Source organism: Orbicella franksi, chromosome 15 (genome assembly GCF_964199315.1).
Source record: "Orbicella franksi chromosome 15, jaOrbFran1.1, whole genome shotgun sequence".
Taxonomy (NCBI): domain Eukaryota; kingdom Metazoa; phylum Cnidaria; class Anthozoa; order Scleractinia; family Merulinidae; genus Orbicella; species Orbicella franksi.
The window spans coordinates 4,636,531-4,655,129 of NC_138159.1; the positions used below are offsets into that span (position 1 = coordinate 4,636,531).

General features: G+C 37.5%; 1 protein-coding gene and 1 long non-coding RNA gene across 6 annotated transcripts; one reads left to right on the forward strand and one right to left on the reverse strand.

Annotated features, from left to right (window-relative positions):
• Positions 1-26: 26 nt before the first annotated feature.
• On the reverse strand, positions 27-16,218 carry LOC145469777 (uncharacterized). 2 transcript variants are annotated; one of them, XM_081453584.1, is made up of 2 exons: positions 2,666-3,953; positions 27-1,961 (listed from the first exon to the last, which is right to left on the reverse strand). In XM_081453584.1, the coding sequence occupies exons 1-2, from the start codon at positions 3,447-3,449 to the stop codon at positions 1,849-1,851; spliced, it is 897 nt and encodes a 298-aa protein (XP_081309710.1). In that variant the 5' UTR covers positions 3,450-3,953; the 3' UTR covers positions 27-1,848. The 2 variants fall into 2 exon arrangements, with proteins under 2 accessions (XP_081309710.1, XP_081309709.1); XM_081453583.1 differs by adding an exon at positions 14,444-16,218 and having other exon boundaries at positions 1,869-3,420.
• LOC145469832 (uncharacterized) lies at positions 3,948-13,306 on the forward strand. Of its 4 annotated transcripts, none has more exons than XR_014042374.1 (3): positions 3,948-6,220; positions 8,390-10,908; positions 11,349-11,864. It is a non-coding gene; the product is annotated as an uncharacterized LOC145469832 (long non-coding RNA). The 4 variants fall into 4 exon arrangements; XR_014042373.1 differs by having other exon boundaries at positions 8,390-8,960; positions 10,781-11,862; XR_014042372.1 differs by having other exon boundaries at positions 3,949-6,220; positions 8,390-8,474; positions 8,863-11,864.
• Positions 16,219-18,599: the final 2,381 nt, after the last annotated feature.

Consider the following 18,599-nt stretch of genomic DNA (forward strand, 5'->3'; position numbering starts at 1 on the left):
TCGGGCTCATATCGCATTTTCCACGAAAACTCCACATCAAGAACAGCAGTGGTTCCAACAAAACATTTTTAACGAGTCATGCGCAGTAACCGTTACGCCGATGCGCATGCACTTCCCTCAATGGAAAGGATACTCAATCTCGTTCTCCTTGACCAGCGGTCGGAAAACGAAAGCTCTAGGAGCAATCATTTTGAAATAACCGAATTCTACCCATCCGGTTTCACTGCGCAGTCTGCATCTATGGCGCATGCCTGAAATGGTTGCTCCCAGAGCTCTCGTTTTCCGACCGCTGGTCAAGGAGAACGAAGACTCTGGGAACGAGATTGAAGGATACTAAGCCATTGAGCTCGTAACCGTTGCTTTGCGTTTGGGTAACACAGATTTAGCATGATAGGGTGTTACCCGTGTAATGGGTTCTAAAATGTACGAAAACAGCAAGCGTGGTTAGGCCTTTTGCTCGGAATATTACTCCCAAATAGGTTCGAATATAGCCTGCAGAACAGGAGGATTAGCGGGGCAGAGAGCGTTACGCTAAAGCGAAACAATGATGAGACTACAGGCGGGTTTTTTTCGTCTCGCGCTTCTCGCTCGTCGTCGCGCTCCACTGCCCAGCTAATCCGCCTGTTCTGCAGGCTAGTTAGGATACTTCTCAGGTAATTCAGTTCTTGGCAAGCTTACCTTAACTCAAGTGACCTTTAGTTAACAATTACTTAATCATATCTTATATTTACAATCCTTTTTTCCTGTTCTCCATCTTCCTTCTGTTTAACAATCCTTTCTACGCCTTATCTCTTTGATTTCTTTCTCTAGATTTCTCGCAAGTCAACTCTATGTGTAGAGTTGACTTGAGCCTTCGGTCTCATCAACTATCACCTCATAGAAAGCTCGAGCTAATAATCTAAATGTTAAATGAAAAAACAATGAGAGAACTAGTCAGACTCGCCGGTCTGCAATAGAACACAGCAAAGTGGCTACTAAAAAGAGTTGGTTGTCAGCGTAATGACATAGCGGGTAAAGGTGTAACAAAAGTATTTTTTTGATAAAATTTATATTTTTAATTCGGCTAGCCTGAGTAGCATTCGGGTTACCCCACATAAAGCTGTGGTTTGTCTAAAAAGCACTCCGGCTTAAGTAACTAGGGAGCTTTAGGAATGACGACGGTGTCGCTGGGGATGACGTCTTGTAAAAAGTGTATTTTTTTTTAACCTTCGAATGGCGCAATTGTGCAGATCTGTTCAGTAGGCCTATCAGTCTAAAAACTAGCTCAGGCTAAACATGCAAAGACAGTGTTCAATTCCAACGGAAGATATGAAAGATCAGCCACTGTGGTTCACGTTCTCAAAAATACGAAGAACTTTATCATTTCACGTTGTTGTTCTGCAGATGTCGGGAAAGAAATGTATCAAGATTTAAAACGCACGTGCAGAACCATTGTTCTACTCATGAAACCTTTTGTTTGGTTATTGTCTCATTGGCGTCACCGACGTGGTTTCCTAAAGCTCCCTTAAAGCACTGTCTTGACGCGTACGGTCGTCAGCTCTCAGTAAGGCTAGCTAGAGTACCGTGTAGGCTAACCAAAATGCCAGTTAGTCCAGCAGGAGAGGTACTGGAAAGCTAATTAACAAAGACGCTTAGCTTGTCAGTTATGTCGACGCCTGTTACGACGTTACATGTTACGCGTTTTATACTTTGAACACAAAAAGTCGGTGTAGTCTACTGGAATTCGAAAGTTCATATGTCAAGCAGACGAGAATACTGCTGGCTGCGTCTATTTTTAAATTGTTTAAATTGTTTTAAATTCTCTCATTCCCCGGAGAGAAAGAATAACAGTCAAATGCGAGTGTGAACTCAGAGCCCTGACCAGTCGTACCTCTCTGAGCCACCCTCCTCTGCATCTCTTTGTAGTGTGCTGAATGAAAGAGAACGTAACTCGACGTAACCTCCAGATGAGTGTGGCATTTCTAGGGATAAAAAGATCCACTTTTAAAGCCTATTCAGTTTGAACAAGACTTATTAAAAGGGTGTGGTTGTGTTTCAATGCAAAGATTTTCGGTTATTTAATAAACTTCCATTCAACTGGGCAGAATAGTTTTACTGGTATTAAAGTTTAAGTAGACACATCTTTTTGTACAAAATCACCGTTAGTAAGTCAGTAATTAATACACATTTGTATAGCCTAACCAAGCTTTAGCAGAATTGGTCGGAGCAGAAGTGCAGAAGTGCAGTGCACAGATTATAAGGTCATCTAAATTCAGCCCTTTATAACTCCCTTGAAATGTTTCCTGTTTGACCTGAATTTCTGGGAGAAGGATAACTTTAAATTTTTCCTAATTAAATCAGTATGCGAAGCCGATTGAGGATCCTGCGAACCATACAATAACCCAATCTCTGGACTTTCCCTTTCCCGCTCTATATAAAGGTTGAACCCAGGGGGGAGAAGAGAGAGTTCAGGATTTACTTTAGTAAGACCCACTAAAGTAACCAGCTTTAGAAGTCGTTCCATTTAAAATGCTAAACAGTCCCTTGTTAATTATTTTCATGGAAGGTTGCCCATTCGCAAGAATTGGTGATCTTAAAAGGCCTTCTCCCAGGGTTCGTCTGGCTTTATCCCTTTTCCACTTGTAACTGTACAAAGTGTGTGACTTACGCAAATTGTTAGTTTTACCTCGTTGTAGATTGCTCTCTCTCTCCTCCGCGACATCTCCAAGTAACGTGTCCATAAGTTTATCCTCCGGAGTCTTTAATACGTAAATGAAGCTGATCATGCACAGAATCCAGATGATAAATTTTATGACAGCAGTGGCAATGTCGAAATTTACTTGCTCCTTGAAATTTTGATCATAGCAATAGAAATCAGTTTTGGTTTGGTTGGTTGGAATCGAAGTTGTGTCAGTTACCTGCAGCGAACACTTGTACATCGAAGATGCAGTAAATCCAGAGTCTGTTACGTACAAATAAGAGAGTAATATTATTACCAAACTAACATGTGTCAGAAAATAGCACAGACCACAACAGGATTTCTCCATAAATTTGGTCGGCGACCAATTCAGTCGTGGATTGATTGGTTGTTCTGACTCGTTGTTCCGGGTTTGTCGTCTGCGTTTGATATACCGCAAAACCAAAGTAGTTTTAACTATGACGATTATCCAGAGGACACAAAACATGCCATCAAACATCATAACAAGATAAAACTTTAAAAACTGCCCAGAAGAGTAGTGGTCATAACAGCGTTGTTCAGTGGAAGCATTCAATCTGGGGTCACAACTGAATGCCTCTCTGGCATGAGTGCTTTGTCCAAAACCAATGATCACACAGTCTGAGATAACAAGCACAAGAAATGGAATGAACCCAAGCACTGTTTGTGCTCGAAGAAACAGTTTAAGAAACTCCTTCATTGCAGAAAAAATCACCACTTCAGATCTAGAATTTAAAAAAAGGGGAATAAGCATAGTACAAGATTACAATCGCCCATCAGTCTTTTCCTCAAGAAAACCGTGAAAAACGAAACAATTAAAACTAAACCAAAAAAAATTTGCACCTTTAACGTGCACCTTTGAGTCTAGCCGGTTGGTTACTATTTGCCCTCAAGTAACTTAACGTTTGGGTCACCTGCAAATTCATTTCTATCTTTCTGAAATTTGAAGCACACAGCTGACTTGTTTTTAAACAGTTTAAAACTTAGGACTGGTAGGTCGTGTGATATGATAATTTATTATATGGCCAGCTCCGTGAGCGGATAAGATGAATCAAATCCTGCGCTGCGATTGGCTATTCGAGCGGGCAAGATGGAGCTATCTTGCCCGCTCGGGACTACCCACCGTGTCCCGCAAGAAAAATTTCCCGAAAGCCACATAATAAATCCTTTATTGACCAAGCTTTTTCGGTCAAGATGACTAGATATTGGTCTCGTTCTTTTTTTGCATGTTTATGGACTTCGACTCCGTCTCGGTCCATAAACACGCAAAAAAAAAAAAAAGAACTTGGCCAATATCCAGCCATCTTGACCTCATACTTGGTCAATAAACCATATTTATTAACTTCTACCAACCTAAAAGGCAGGCATACAAGGCTCCTGTTTCAATTTGTTAGACAGTCTACTAGTTGTTATAGCGGAGCCCCATACCTCAGAAAATTTAGTAACCCATCGATCTGAAAAAATTTGGTTGTCAGGTGACTGTCGGTACGTTCGTACGTCCGTCCGTACGAGACTTAGACTTCAATGAGTTAGAGAGAACTGTAAGAAACTCAGCAAGTTTGCCAAGTTTTAAGAAGTGTCTTTTTTCTGCCTTTTATAATTAATTATTTTTTTTATTTTTTTTTTTAATCTCTGCAGTGTATATGTTGTAAATATTATTTATTTCGGTTTTAGCTCTAATTTATAGATTTTAATTGTATCATTATATAGTATATATCTAGTATTAGGACCTCTATGTAAACCACTTTTAGTGATGGAGCTTCCTAATAAAAGATTGTTACTACTACGCCAATACCTTGAAACTAAGACAGTAGCACCATTACCATAGCTACATCTTTGATTTTGGGCGTCCACGCTATTGTTAATTGACAGCTGTCACAACAAGCTATCCGCTGACCAGTATCACGTGACTGTATCACGGACTCAGGTTTAGAGCTCATCGATTGCGTGATTTTTTAAAGTTGACCGCAGACCAGTTAATGGTTTATCGATTAGATCGAGGGCTCAAGTCACGTTATTTCTCTGAGAGAGAAGGAAGGAGTACTCCCAAAGGCAAAATTTCGCCGCAAATTTACCCCTGGCGCGTTGTTGACTTTTCTTCTGACATATTCCTTGTACAATCGTCTCTTGGAAAGTCCCTGATATATTGCGTACGTAATTTCTACAATCTTGGTTAGGCTTGTTGGGTATAGTTTGTTAAAATGTAACTGGAAAAAATACATACTCACAATTGATCATTTTTTGAGTTTCTGATCCAAGAAAAAATCATTCTCTTTTCCTTTATCGTCCGTTATTGCTCCGCTTTTAGACTTGGCTAAATCTATATATTATCTTTGTCCCCGCATCATGTCCTCGCAACATGTCTTCTAGCGTGTCCTCACCTAAATTGTTTTGGCAATTCATCGACCATCTCTTTGCATAATTTCTTGCATTATTAAGTACTATTAAATTCTTCGGCTCAAAAGGCCTGGCTAACGTTATCAAATTGTTTATTTAATCCAATCACCCTCTTTCAAGTAAATCTATCGAGCCGCCCAGTTTCCGCCAGTTTCGTTGAATTTAGACAAAACCAAAAAGACTGTACCGATAGCTCCCAATCCGCCATCTTGTCTGAATTGGCAGTGTACGGAATTTGCAGACTGCAGATTTTTAAACTAACATGGTTATTTATTACCATTGCTTACAGGCTAACTGCATTAAAACAAATAATAGCGGAGCTCCGGCGGAGCCCCATACCCATATAGGGGAGAAAAGGAAACCCATGAATTGATTTTCTCATGGTTATCATGGCTAGCGGTATTGCTCGTGGGCGCGTACGCACGACGGCGACGACGACGACGACGACGACGACGGAGTCGCGCAAGATGGCGGCCATACTCCAGCTAATAGGTTGACAGAGACATGCACCCTCAGTTGGTAGCGGGTGAATGCCATTTTTCTTGGCGGGATTTTTAAAGAAAAACGATAGCGGAGGTTGATTTAATATTTTTAAGACAGGGTTGCGCTGAAGCAAAAGACAGAAAGCAAGAATTAACAGGCAAAGAAGTAGCGAAGAATATCGCGAAAAAGACTGAGCGGGCCAGCGCTGGGGAAGGAGGCGAAACAGTACTGAACAATGCCGTGAATTATAGCTAGTCAAGGGCTAGAGAAAGGAGGTGAAATAATACCGAACAATGCCGTGAACCAAAGCTAACGAGGGCTATACAAAGGACGCGAAAGTACCCGACAAATTGATTCAGAAGACTGCCGAACTCCCCATGGCCAAGTTCAAAATTCGCGCGAACGTGATGCTGTGCAGCCGTGCAAGAAAATTCAAAAGTCACCTGATTTGGTCAGGTGATGAACATTAGAGAAATCAAACGTACCCGAGTGTTTTAGAGAAATTGCAAAACACTAAACGTAGCGGAAAGAAGTGGTTGATTCGTTGATCTATCGAAAATATAACTTCAGTTTAGTCTTCACAACTTTTGCTGCAAGTTTCTGCCTGGAAGATTTACACTGGCCGAACTGAATTGCCAACTTGCGGTAAGTGACTTTTGTTGTTGCGTTTGGTATGAAAATTAACAAGTTTCCTCGGCGATATAAGCTTATTTTCAATTGGAATCCATTAAAAGTCTTCCTTATTTGAAGCCATGCTGTAAGAGATTTTAAAAATTGCATCGTTTTAACTTCGCTCGTCTCTAAACAATAACACGTGGGTCGCTTTGGAGGTTGCAGTAAGTTGTAAACAAATTATGTTTTCTATCGATTTTCGTCGTCAATTTAAGCTTATAACCTCACACCTAAAAATAAGCTTAACCAAAATCGTATTTGTAAACACGGCCGGGCGAGTTTTGAAGTTTTCTCTGATTTAATTAGCACTGCCGCTTCGTAGACTGCTAAAATTTGTTCTTCTGTTGTTGAAAACTACACCAAGAAAGGTCTACAAACCATTTTAAGCCGAAGCGAACAGGATTTGCTAAATTTACTTTTGTTCCTATGTGAATATTTGCATATTGTGATTACAAAGTATGGAGATTTCCTCGTTTTGTTAGTTCAATTTATTCGGTTTGGCGAAATGCTTTTGTGAATTCCGAGGTTAAATTGGTTGAAGACTGGTAAAGCTACTGCCAATGAAATGACTGCATAGCTAAATTAAGCCGTCGGCAAAAATACAGACTCTCAGTAATATTCAAATTTAAGCGTGAATAATTTTTCAACTTTAACACCGCAAGCTTAAACGAATTTTCTTTACCCTCTCTTTTATTCGGTCACCGTTCATTGAAAAGGGATTTGCTGTTGATACTCGAGCTCAGATGTAGTGATATGCATCTTGTGTTTATAATGTAGATTTCCTCGTTTTATTTTGTTGTCTGTCCAATTAGTTCGGTTTGGTGAAATGCTTATATAGTCCAAAATGTCGAGTAGACGATTATGCATGGCAATCCTGTCTGCAAATGAAGCTCTGCTTTGATTTTGATTGGCTATTTCATGTTATTTGTGCCATTGCTTTTGGTTGGGGGTACATGGACCGTATTTTGTTAATAAGAGGTTATTCCCCAATGCGGTATTTACACTTAATATGGAAATGTTCCAAAAAAGTGAGATAGTACTAATTGACTCGGTAAATTGAACAGTGTAATAGAAGTTCTTGCCCTGACCATTTCTCAGTAATAAGAATAACTTTTACATACATATATACACAATTTAGTTGGAGAGAGTGCTCTCCTATCTCCACTCTCTCTCTCTCTTTACTCTCTTCTTCACACTAATTTTTTATTTACTAACTTATTAAATGAATGTCACTGACTGTTTTCTTTGTTGTGCATGCATACTTTTTTGCTGGTCGAAGAAAGTTTCAGTTTCTTCCTGGCTGTACAGTTTCCTTTCTCCTGTCCTGTACCAATTTGTTTGTGATATAACTTCATGAATTCTCTATTCTCCTTAAATTTTATCTCATCAGGTTGATAGAATGCACTCTCAGAGTGTTCCATCATTGTCTTCAGTCGCTACAATTTTCCGGAAAAAAGCAATAGTTTTCTTAATTTCCTTTTACTTTGTGTTAGGACTTTTTAGCCTGCCTCTAATTGGCCCATGGGCATTACGGGAGAATAATTTTCAAGTAAAGAATTACATTCATTTTAGTGTTGAGTATTTTAAATTGTTATGAATTAGGCATTTCTTTTTATTTTTTATATTTTTTATTTTAGTCCCACGCAATGTTTTATGGTTTTACCGAGGTATACCATGTAAATGTAAATAATGCACTGGAATTGGCGAATCAGAGTGTGCATTATATCGGCTTTAAACACAAACCACATATTATAAATGACTCATGTAAATGATATTTTTATTACAGAGAACTGGACAGGGCAAGAACTTCTCCTTCTTTTGTGAATTTATATATTAATTCCTCTCAGTGCTGTCAAAATGTCTCAGGAACCTTCATTTCTGATAATCTATTATTTTCCACCATACCTACAGCACAGAAGCTCACCAAATCCTAACTGATAACTAACATGTGTGTATCTCTAGCCTTTGCAGTGTGCTACATGTATATTCTGTTATCCTGCCTTAACTGCTAGGAAAAATTTTGGCAGAGCTGTTTCAACAGTTTCACTTAAATTGATTTCCAGTAACAGCGCTACATGTAGCAGTGTTATTGAGTGTGAACTTTATGGGGGATTTTAAATTTTTATTTTTTTATGATTACAGATGACAACAAAATATACATGTGTATACATAACCTGATGTTGGTGTTGGTTACAAACTGTAGTTCATAATAGTCATCCTATTACAGGTAAGGGGGAAAAGTTCAGAGAGTTTAGAACATTTCTTCCCCCAGCACACCTTCTGTCTATAGGTGCAATAATTGAGAGGTTATATATATGTACGGAGAGTAATGTAAAGTTACTGTATAAACTTAGCATTAAAATCTGACATTTGAATGCCTCCTTTGCTAAAATTAGTCATGATTTAATTGTTATCACTCCCTGTGAATTCATAGAGATTCCAGAGGCAATTATAACCTAATGTGGAAGTCCTGTCTTCAAGTGAGGGAAAATGACACAAAAGAGTTACAATGAAAGTAAAGAGAATTGTGAATGTTGATATGGTGTACATTATACATCTTGTAAAGGCATTTGGTGAGTGCCAAAGGCATAACATTTCATGTATTGCTTTTTCAGGACAAATTATATAACAGTGATGTTTTAAAAGGTGTGATCAGAAAAATAATGAGTACATTGTCCAGGCAGCATCAGTTTATGGACAGCATATGTAGACGGTAAGAGGAACTGTAAGCACTACCATGTAAGTTAGTTTTATGCTTATGACTTCTTGTTCTTGAATTTTGTGTCATTTCATCACAAGAATAGGTAACGAAAGATGCAATAGTTGTTGCAATATATTTTTGAAGGAAAACTTATAAGTCTGCCTATGCTGGATAACAGCCATGTGTAAACTGAATGTGAAGCAAACAATATGTTAAATATGGGGCAACCCTAAAACCCAGAAACCGGAATCCGGAATCTGGAACCAAAAACCGGAATCCAGAAACTGGAAACCGGAATCTGCAAATCAAAGAAAATAAGTTCTTCAAGTACGCGAAAATTGTTTTGCTTAGCTTTTCGATTGTAAAAAGTAAGCTGCCAAGTAAAAAGGACCTCAAACTTAACCTTTTTTGAAACAAAAATTTCCCGTCTGTTGAAATTGTGCAACCATTATTTTTAGTGAGGGCTATGATTATGAGAATCTCAGTAAAGTGCATCTTAATTTTATTCCAAGCACCTCGAGAGTGTCTAAAATAAGCTTGCTGGTAATTGCCATTTTGTTTAATAAGTGAGCTTCAATTTACTGGAAGTATAAATTTATCCTTTATGTCTAGTACATACTGAACAAGATAGAAAATGTCATAGAGAACAGGATATCCATCAGTGGCAGCCCCCTGTACATTGACGGTCACGCCCCCCAATTTCGAAGTCCAAGGGCTAACCCGTCTGGTCTAAATATGAAATTTGATTTTTCCAACAGATACGAGACCAATTCCAGATTAACACAATTTCCACACATACTGTGACAAATCAGCATTTCATATTCTTGGCGGCCATCATATTAAAACAATTTGTAGAAATGTTGCACACTTACTTCCGTCTGCTTCTCACTTGCTGACAGATCAGACCACATGCTGTTCAAAGATGCTAAAAGACTGCCAGAAACTCACTGCAATAGCCTATAATAGCTTGTTGTTAATGTGCCGCTCACCAGTCTTCTCAGAGCAATTTGATCTAGACAAGAACCGGGCTCTCACCAGGGCCAGCTTGAACAAAAGATGGGTAACTTAGCCTATGAGCAGGCTCTCGTGTTTGGGCTAGGGGTGTGATTGGCAAAGCCGCATGAAGGCTCTTGGTGACATGCCAATGCAGAAAAACACTAGACACCTATGTAGCCTGCTCAGACAATAGAGACAGATACTAGAGCCTGCTCGCAGGCTATGAGTAACTCTATCCACCCAAAAAATCAGTAACCCTGACTGGATAGTGATGTACCGAATGAATAGCTTTATGCAGCTTTTGAACAACGGGGCCAGATATATAGCTAAGGGTTGTTCAGAACTAGTCAATAATTTTTTAGCAATTACAGTCTGTGGCTGAAGTAAAGCCAAGAAAATAAATAACAACAAAATGATTTTTGCTCATATTTATTTATTAGACATTGCTGAAGTGAATTATTTCTATCATCATTCATAATATCTGGATTCCAGATTCTGGTTTTTGGTTCCGGATTCTGGATTCCAGATTCTGAATTCTGGATTTCGGTTTCCAAATTCAGTGTTTTAGGGTTGCCCCAGATGATGTATGTGCATATGTTAATCTGGAATAATCTGAAATTTCAGAGAGTTTAAAAATATCATATCATATCTGTGATGGTTCTGAGGTGGAGGGCTGTTACATGTACATGCAAATGTCTCATGGACGATTTTTCACTCATTATGATTCAGGTGCAAATAGTTTCTGTATCTGTTGATGTGCAACAATCTACACCAATATTTCAACCTAATAATGTACAGTGTATATTAATTAACCAAATTATGCTGTTTGTTTTTAGTTGGCCAGTGCTACTACATAGTAATGTGATGTTGAAGTGCACAAATTTACAAACATGCCCAGTGTCAACTTGTCAAATACATGTATATGAACTGGCCAGACAGTGTAGATTACAAAATTCTCTGAAAGGTAAGATGTTTCTTAAACATTATTTTGTAATTAATGATTTCTCAGACATTGTTTTCTTCAAGAAAAGATTCATACCCCACATGGAGGTTTTTTCTCGATTAGAGCTCTTGATTCCTGATACTTTAATTTGGAATTTCTAAAGACTGGCCGTGAATGGGTGTTGGGTGTGAATATCTTCTGGAACTGCACATTCATTCATTGAGTAGGCAAGAACATCAGTATTTATCGTGACAAACTCTGATTTTCTTCTGGAAGCTGAACTCATATACAGTTGTACAGTTATATGTACAACCAAACAGCCTGGATGAACCTGTGATTGGGACTGTGCACATTGTTGTAACCCTCAATGTTCCAGTTGCTTGTTTGAAGCAAATTGCATTTGCTCTCGAAAGCAAGTGGCGAAGTTCATAACAGTTATGTAAGTTTGCTTTGTATCTCAGGGCAGAGCCTGCCACAGTGAAAGTTGGAGTACCAACCCCTAGCATTTGATTCACTACTAACACTCAGTAAACAGCTAACAATGAAGTACACTGTATATCAAAGAAAGGAATTACATGCCTGTTCCTGTCAGTCAATATATGAACAGGTTACAGATGGGGAGCCTGTATTAAAACATCAAAGATTTTCAAAGCAACCATGGCCTGGTGAGATATTTCTGAGGTAATATAAATTTAAGGTCCTTATGATTGCTTATAGGCATTGATTTTTATTGTAAACAATATCTTACTGAGTGTATTTTTCTTGTGTGCTAATTGTTGGAGAACACAGAGGTCACTGTTATGACAGAGATATTAATTTGTGAAAAGTTCTATAAACAAATGCATCTGGGCACAAATTAATTTATCATGGATGCAGCTTCTGAGAGATCCCCAATATTAATGGAACATACACTGTTCATACAGTACATGTGAAAGAGTTTAGTAATTCATTACTTATGATTGTAACGCTTTGTTTGGTTTCTCTGTATTTACAGACAACTTGATGGGATTATAAATTCTGCACCAAGTTCATTGAATAAACTGACTTGGAGGTTCAGTTCTGCAACCCATCCTGTTTGTAGTAATATCATAGCTGCAACATTGTGACAGATACACTGCATTACATTATTAAGAAACACATATTAACTAATTATTTTTAAGTGCCTGTTAATTTAATCAGTTTTTCTTAGAGATAATTTACTCATGGTTTATTTAAATAATTGGCTTTTTGGCTTTAAAATGATATTTATTGAGCTTTTAAATCAATTTTGTGATAATCTGCATTGGACATGGCATAAATTGATATTTTGCCAACACGAAATGGAGAACTGGGTCTTAAGCAAAGTTGCAGGATTAGCATTTTTGTAGAAAGAAAGGGTTGAGAAATTTGTGACATTCTACAGACAGCCTTGCCATTCGCAATGTCCGATAAGGTTAATTTGTTCCATTCTGTTGTAGAAATAGTGTTCTCTAATTTATAAATTATTTCAATCTGTTGTTTAAACGATTGCCTTATAACCCCATGTCTGGCTTTGGTGCATGTAGGATATTGATGTATTTTTTATCCATTTTGCTGTAAATTATCTTAATTGATGTGTCAATCAAAACATATCTTGGATATGCTGGGCTCTTCTGACAAATGTACCTATGCCTCATAACCTTTGAGTGCATTTGGTTGTGTAGTGCAGACAAAATACATGTACATAACATAACTTCCTCTTAACTCACTGATAATTCTTGGTATAATTTAATCATAGCAAAATTAATCAATGGAACCCAATCGCAGCTCTTGTAGTCCACAATGCCAGTCGAGAAAAAGAACAAATCACATTAAAATTGAATAATAAAATTATTATTAGAAGCCTATGCAAGTATTCATGATCAGCAAAAAAAAAATATCGTAATTACCATTCATGCGAGGGTGATTTTGCGTATTGCAAACCCTTCCAGCAGGAGGAGACTCCATACAATAGTGAAGATGGCTAAATGTATCTTTGGGGACAAGTTAGAAAACCAAACTTTCCAACTTTTCACATATGTATACTGTTTTGGTATTTTTGTGAGATTTCATTTGGTAGAGATTCAGGGACTGAGTATATTGTAACCACTGCATTTCAATCAGTCCCCACAACAAAAAAATGTGTAAACTTCTTTTGTGTGGGAGTCCCCATGTTGACTAAGGAAGAATATAATGATTAATGACAATGCCTTGTCTTTCTGAATAAGGTAGGAAAGAACAAGAAATGCCACCAAAAAGCACAGAAGACAGTTCTGTTATGTGATCAAGATTTTTGGTAGCTTCCCAGAAATCCTTGAAATCGTGGCTCTATATTTCATAATCACACCATCTTACACCTCGATCTGCTGATGTAATACTAGTTCCGGCTGAAACTATTAAATCATTCGCAATTTACCTCATACATGTTGGATTATTTTCATTAGCAACAACATTCCGAAAAATAACTGAGGAGCTCCGCTTTTAGGCTGGCCTAAATCTATATATTAATAATAATAATAATAATAATAATAATAATAATAATAATAATAATAATAATAATAATAATAATGCCCCAGGACCATGGTTTGGTCTCGGACCTAAGGACTCTAAGCAAACATTACGTGAGGACGATAATAATAATAATAATAATAATAATAATAATAATAATAATAATAATAGTAATAATAATAATAATAATAATAATAATAATAACAACAATAATAATAATAATTATCCTCAGGATAACCCTTCAGTACAAAGTACTGTTATCAACGGGGGCCTGCTAAGAATTAAAAACTAATAAACAAGAACTATTAAGATATATAAAATAAGATACATATTAAAAACCGTTAAAAATACAACAGAAATTACAAGTAATAATCGTCCAAGGCTTTCCTAAATAAAACTCTAGAATTAATGTTTCTTAAACCTAAAGGCAATAAATTAAAAATCGAGGCACCTAAAAAATAAAAGCTACGGCGCGCAAAATCCAGTCTGACTTTTGGTAGTTTAGGCTAATCTGAGCCCTCTACAGGCTAACCTGAGTGATATTCAGAATAACCCGATTTCTATTTAGGTCTAAATGTAATCTGCAGTCTGCAGTCTGCAAATAGAGGTAATTCAGTTTTTGCTTTAATTAAGGTCATGCTTAACTTCTCTGATGTCACACACCAATGAATTCGTCGACGTGTTCCAAATACGTCGTTTTTTTTGGTCGCTAATAAAATCGTTTGTGGTAGAAATTTCATTTAAGATGTCATTTTCCTTGAATTTGTCGTTTTCGTCATAATTTTTCGTGTTATCGGTCGTTCAGGCAGATGTATCATGGAGCTTAAGCAACGACGACGACGACGTATCATTAGAAGTAAACGCCAACGAAAATCAACTTACCCGGTCTAGTTACGACATACCCAAAGCTCACAAGTAAGGTCAGTTTTTGCTTAGCCGAAATGACGAGTTTGATTTGGTTGGGGGAATTTTTTTTCGAAAGTAGCATTTGGAAAGAGAAGGTAAGTTTGAATATCGCTGCGTCATTTCATTAACTACTTTGCAAACTTACCTTCAATGTTACAGAAGCATTCGGAGTAGATCAAAATTGTATATGTCCTCTCCCAGAAGCATCACGAAGCCAAATCAAGGCAGAGTCAGTAATAGGTACTGAATTCTCGGAGATGGCTAAAACTTACCTCACGTCACGTTTTGAAAGGACGACTGCACTTCCTGGAACCCCGACTTCCGGCTTTCGCTCGTCACCAGTCACCAGTTGCTAGTTAGGGTCGAAAATTATTTTGCATCCTTTCTCGATCCATTTTTAGACCAAGAATTTAAAGAATTAAGGTGTGTAATTTGTCTCTTTGTTCCTTTTATGTTCAACAACAATCAATTGTTAATTGATAAAATTATGTCACAGCGCTCATGTAAAACATCGCAAGCGACTGAAACACTTTAAGCTGATAGATTAGCTAAAGAAGCGCAAAAACACTCAAGTTGGGGCTGGATGAAATTAAACCACTCGGCCACTGACAGAACTAAAAATATGCCTTCTATCGCAACATCAGTCCCTACTTGGTTCATCATCTGCAAATAATTTCTTGTTTATGTTCATGTCTAAGTTTATTTGGAAAGAGATCGAACTATGCGCGGGCAACTCAGAGAAAACTAACGTGAGGACATTCAACATTATAGAACTTTTGTTTGTTCAGTATCGATTCGGCCTCGCTTTCGACTTCAAACCTTGCCTTTTTCTCAAAACGTTCCATAATTTTGGCCATGACGATGCAGTTTTTCTACTAAGATTGGCTTTGCCAAAAACTGGCTTTGCATCACAAGAGATTTGTGAATATTGGACCGTAGTGTGAGATACCTAGTATAATATGTCAACATCTTTTGTTCCTTGAAATACATCATCCGCACAAGGTATCCTTTCTTTGTTTTCTTTGTCTCGTCAAACAGGAACTGTTATTGTAAGTTGATCGACTTTGCCCGATAAATAAATTCATACACTTGTACTGATTTCATTCTAGAGGAGCGAGATACGGTATCCAAACGTGATCAAATCAATCGAATCAATTCTGCTTCGCTTCGATCTTCAAACCATGCTTTTTTTTTCTTAAAACACTTTCTGCCATGACGATGCAGTTTGACGACTTCAATAGACTTTGCCAAAAGTGGTTTTGCATCACTGGAGATCATGCAGTGTTGAAATAACTAGCATAACATTTCAACTTCTTTTGTTCCTTGGAATACATGATCACCCGCAAAACATATCCTTTCAAGCAGGAACTGTTTTGCCCAATAAATACATTCATACACACCTACTATTTTGATTTGATTTTAGAAGTCTGAGATATGGTATCGAAATGTCATCACATTTTTTTGCACACTGTTTTTGCAATGTTGTCAGAAATAAGGCAAGGGTCTTAACAAGAAGGCTGCACGTCCCCCCAGGGATTGATGAGCGCAATACTCCCCAAACTAGAAACCACTTGGTTTAGTCTTTAGAAGGTATTTGCACACTGAAATGTGCGAAGCGGATGCAGAGCGACAAACTGAACCACCAGTAGCCCTTAGATGTTGTTTAACAACTGTCCAAGTAGCTCTTAGCTAGTTGTTTTTAACATTAACATTCTTACCACAAGACCACTCGGTGCCAAATTTGCCTTGGAGCGAACACATTATTTACTTTTGGTACAACAATGGTGATTATTAAACAGTCATCAGGGATATTGGTACTACACTCAGACAATGAATCAAATGCCAAAAAAATACACCACTCTCAGTCAACTGAGCTGACCGTTTACTTTAATATGATTGTTGTCTGGTTTCCACTTACGCTAAATCATGAATACTATAAGATGCTTTTACGTTTGAGAAATTTATTCTTGCGAAAAAAAAGAAAAAGGTTCGACCCTATGCAATACGTGGCATTGAAGAAATTATTTTGGTTACATATCATGTCGACTAGAGTTTGGATTTATTCGTGGTGTTGTTTACAGTTGCTAAATGAACGAAAAAAAAAGAATTTGTGGTGTCAGAACACTTGAAGCTTTGGGATCATCAATTCAACTTCAATTCAGTGAAACGTTTCAATGACAACTGTAAAATGTTACTATGCTTCAGGGCATAATTTGCGTGTCTTTTATTATGACTCTTTGTAGTTTTAATAGTGCGTCCAAGTCAATTGCTGACCGATCGACTTGTTTGACTTGTTCGAGTCAATGTACAAATGTTCTTATTAATAACAATCTAATTATTAAAGTCTTTTCTTAAAAGTTGAGAAAAGTTCGATCTGTTCAGTTCCAAACAATATAGTTTCCTGTAAGACGTAAACAGGAACAAGCAATTATTTTCTGATGGTCAATCATGCAGCAGGTGTCTCGTGACAGAACTAAAGGCATATTTTCCGTTCTAGATCTGTCAGTCATCAAACCTCAATTTGGGTTGCTCATTCCTTGGCTTATGTAACAGCCCATAAATCAATCCCTGGAGTTTTTTGGTTGAATGTTTACTTTTATTTACATAAAAAGGTAAGTAGCAGTTTGTAATAGGTCGGTCAGTCACACTAAGTTTGGTTACGGAAGCGCTTAGTAAAGTCAGTGCACTTGCAATTTTGACTATACGATAAAATGTTATGTTCAAACCATTGCTGTTCTTGATGTTGAGTTTTCAAGAAAATTACGATGTATTGCGTATATACATCACATACATTATTTGTATGGGATTGACGCCGTATGTTGATGCATATTACAACAAAAGAAGTCACACCTAAACTTTTTAAATCCTTAGCTGACAAAAAGTCTCCTATGCCTTCAAACAGGACCATTCGTGCGCTTCTCGCTACTAATAAAAGTCACAACTTCCTTGCTACTTTTGCACACACTTAAGATAAACAGGCTTTTTGTGAAGTAGGAGCCTTGTTTCTAAAATTTTCAGAAGGTAGTTCGGTAAATTCAGCATGACTCCGAGCTATGGAAGAGGGCATGTATGAACAACTGCAAACACTGCTATCACAAGGTACTTTTACAAACCATTACTATGATGAAACGACACTGTCGAATTTTCCTTCGCTTCGCTAGGAATCGTATGTGCGAATTTGGAAGAAGACGTCAAAGACAGTCAGTTATTCTGATCTAACTGAGAGGTAAGTGCGTCAACTCACACAGTTACGAAATGAGCGAGTTAGACAAAAGTCAGTGTAACTTAACTTTAATCAGTTGTTAGTAGATTGAAAATAAACTTTTAAAGTTTTTTTTAACTTTGTTACTAAACTACATTCTCAAGACTATGAGATTGGGTTGTTAACTTGCTGGAATGACTAATGAAAACGACAAACATCAAAACAAAACAAACAAGAAAGTGGCTACGCTGCACGCGCTCGTAGATTTCCAGATTTCTAGAACGACGTGACAAGACGAAGGATTTCGATAACGAAATAGTGTAGTCTCCTAGAGGTTTAGCTATCCCGACGCTTGGCGAATTTCAACGAAATTAGGGATTAGAAACAGAGAAAGGTCCGTTGAAAAAGACGGTTTAAACGACAATTCCGATTAAGTCCCAAATTTGATGAAAAGGTCGTCACGCTTTTCCCCAAATTCTACGATCACTTACCCATCCCAGAACGTGAATTCAAAATTTTATGTGTTAAGCTAGCAAAGGTAAAGTTTTTCATATTTCTTTTTATATCTAGAATTAATTAAACGCTTGGAATTAAAGCAGGTCAGTATGGCAATAGAACTGCTCCGTTTTGGGGGTCATCAACTTCGCGTCTGGATGAAGTTTCAATGAGGTTGTAAAATGCTATTTTTCTTCATCTGTGACTAACATCCCTAAACGAGACGACATGCCCCTCCGATGCTTTCACAAAGGATTACGCTCTCCTTGGGTTACTTTGTCAGTTATTATGACTCATGTCTCTTCCACTCTAAACCAAAGCATATTTCAATCATTGTCATTACTGAACGATCAATTTTTGAAGATATACAACAGTAGAGTTTGTAACGTGTTCTATGTACAGAACTTACATATCAATGAACATGTTTAGAAGCCAATAATTTATCAGGGTCGTTTCTCAAACAAGTCGACTCTAAACTTCGTTTTCTTTCCAAACAAAATACCTCTCTGTAAAAAAGGAACCGTCACGCTATTTTCCTACAAGTTGATAACAGGAACATGCAATTATCTACTGTTGGTCAATCAAGCAGGGACAGGAGCGTCTC

Coding starts and splice junctions, on each gene's coding strand:
- LOC145469777 (XM_081453583.1), bottom strand. CDS start 3,395: ATGAAGGAGTTTCTTAAACTGTTTCTTCGAGCACAAACAGTGCTTGGG.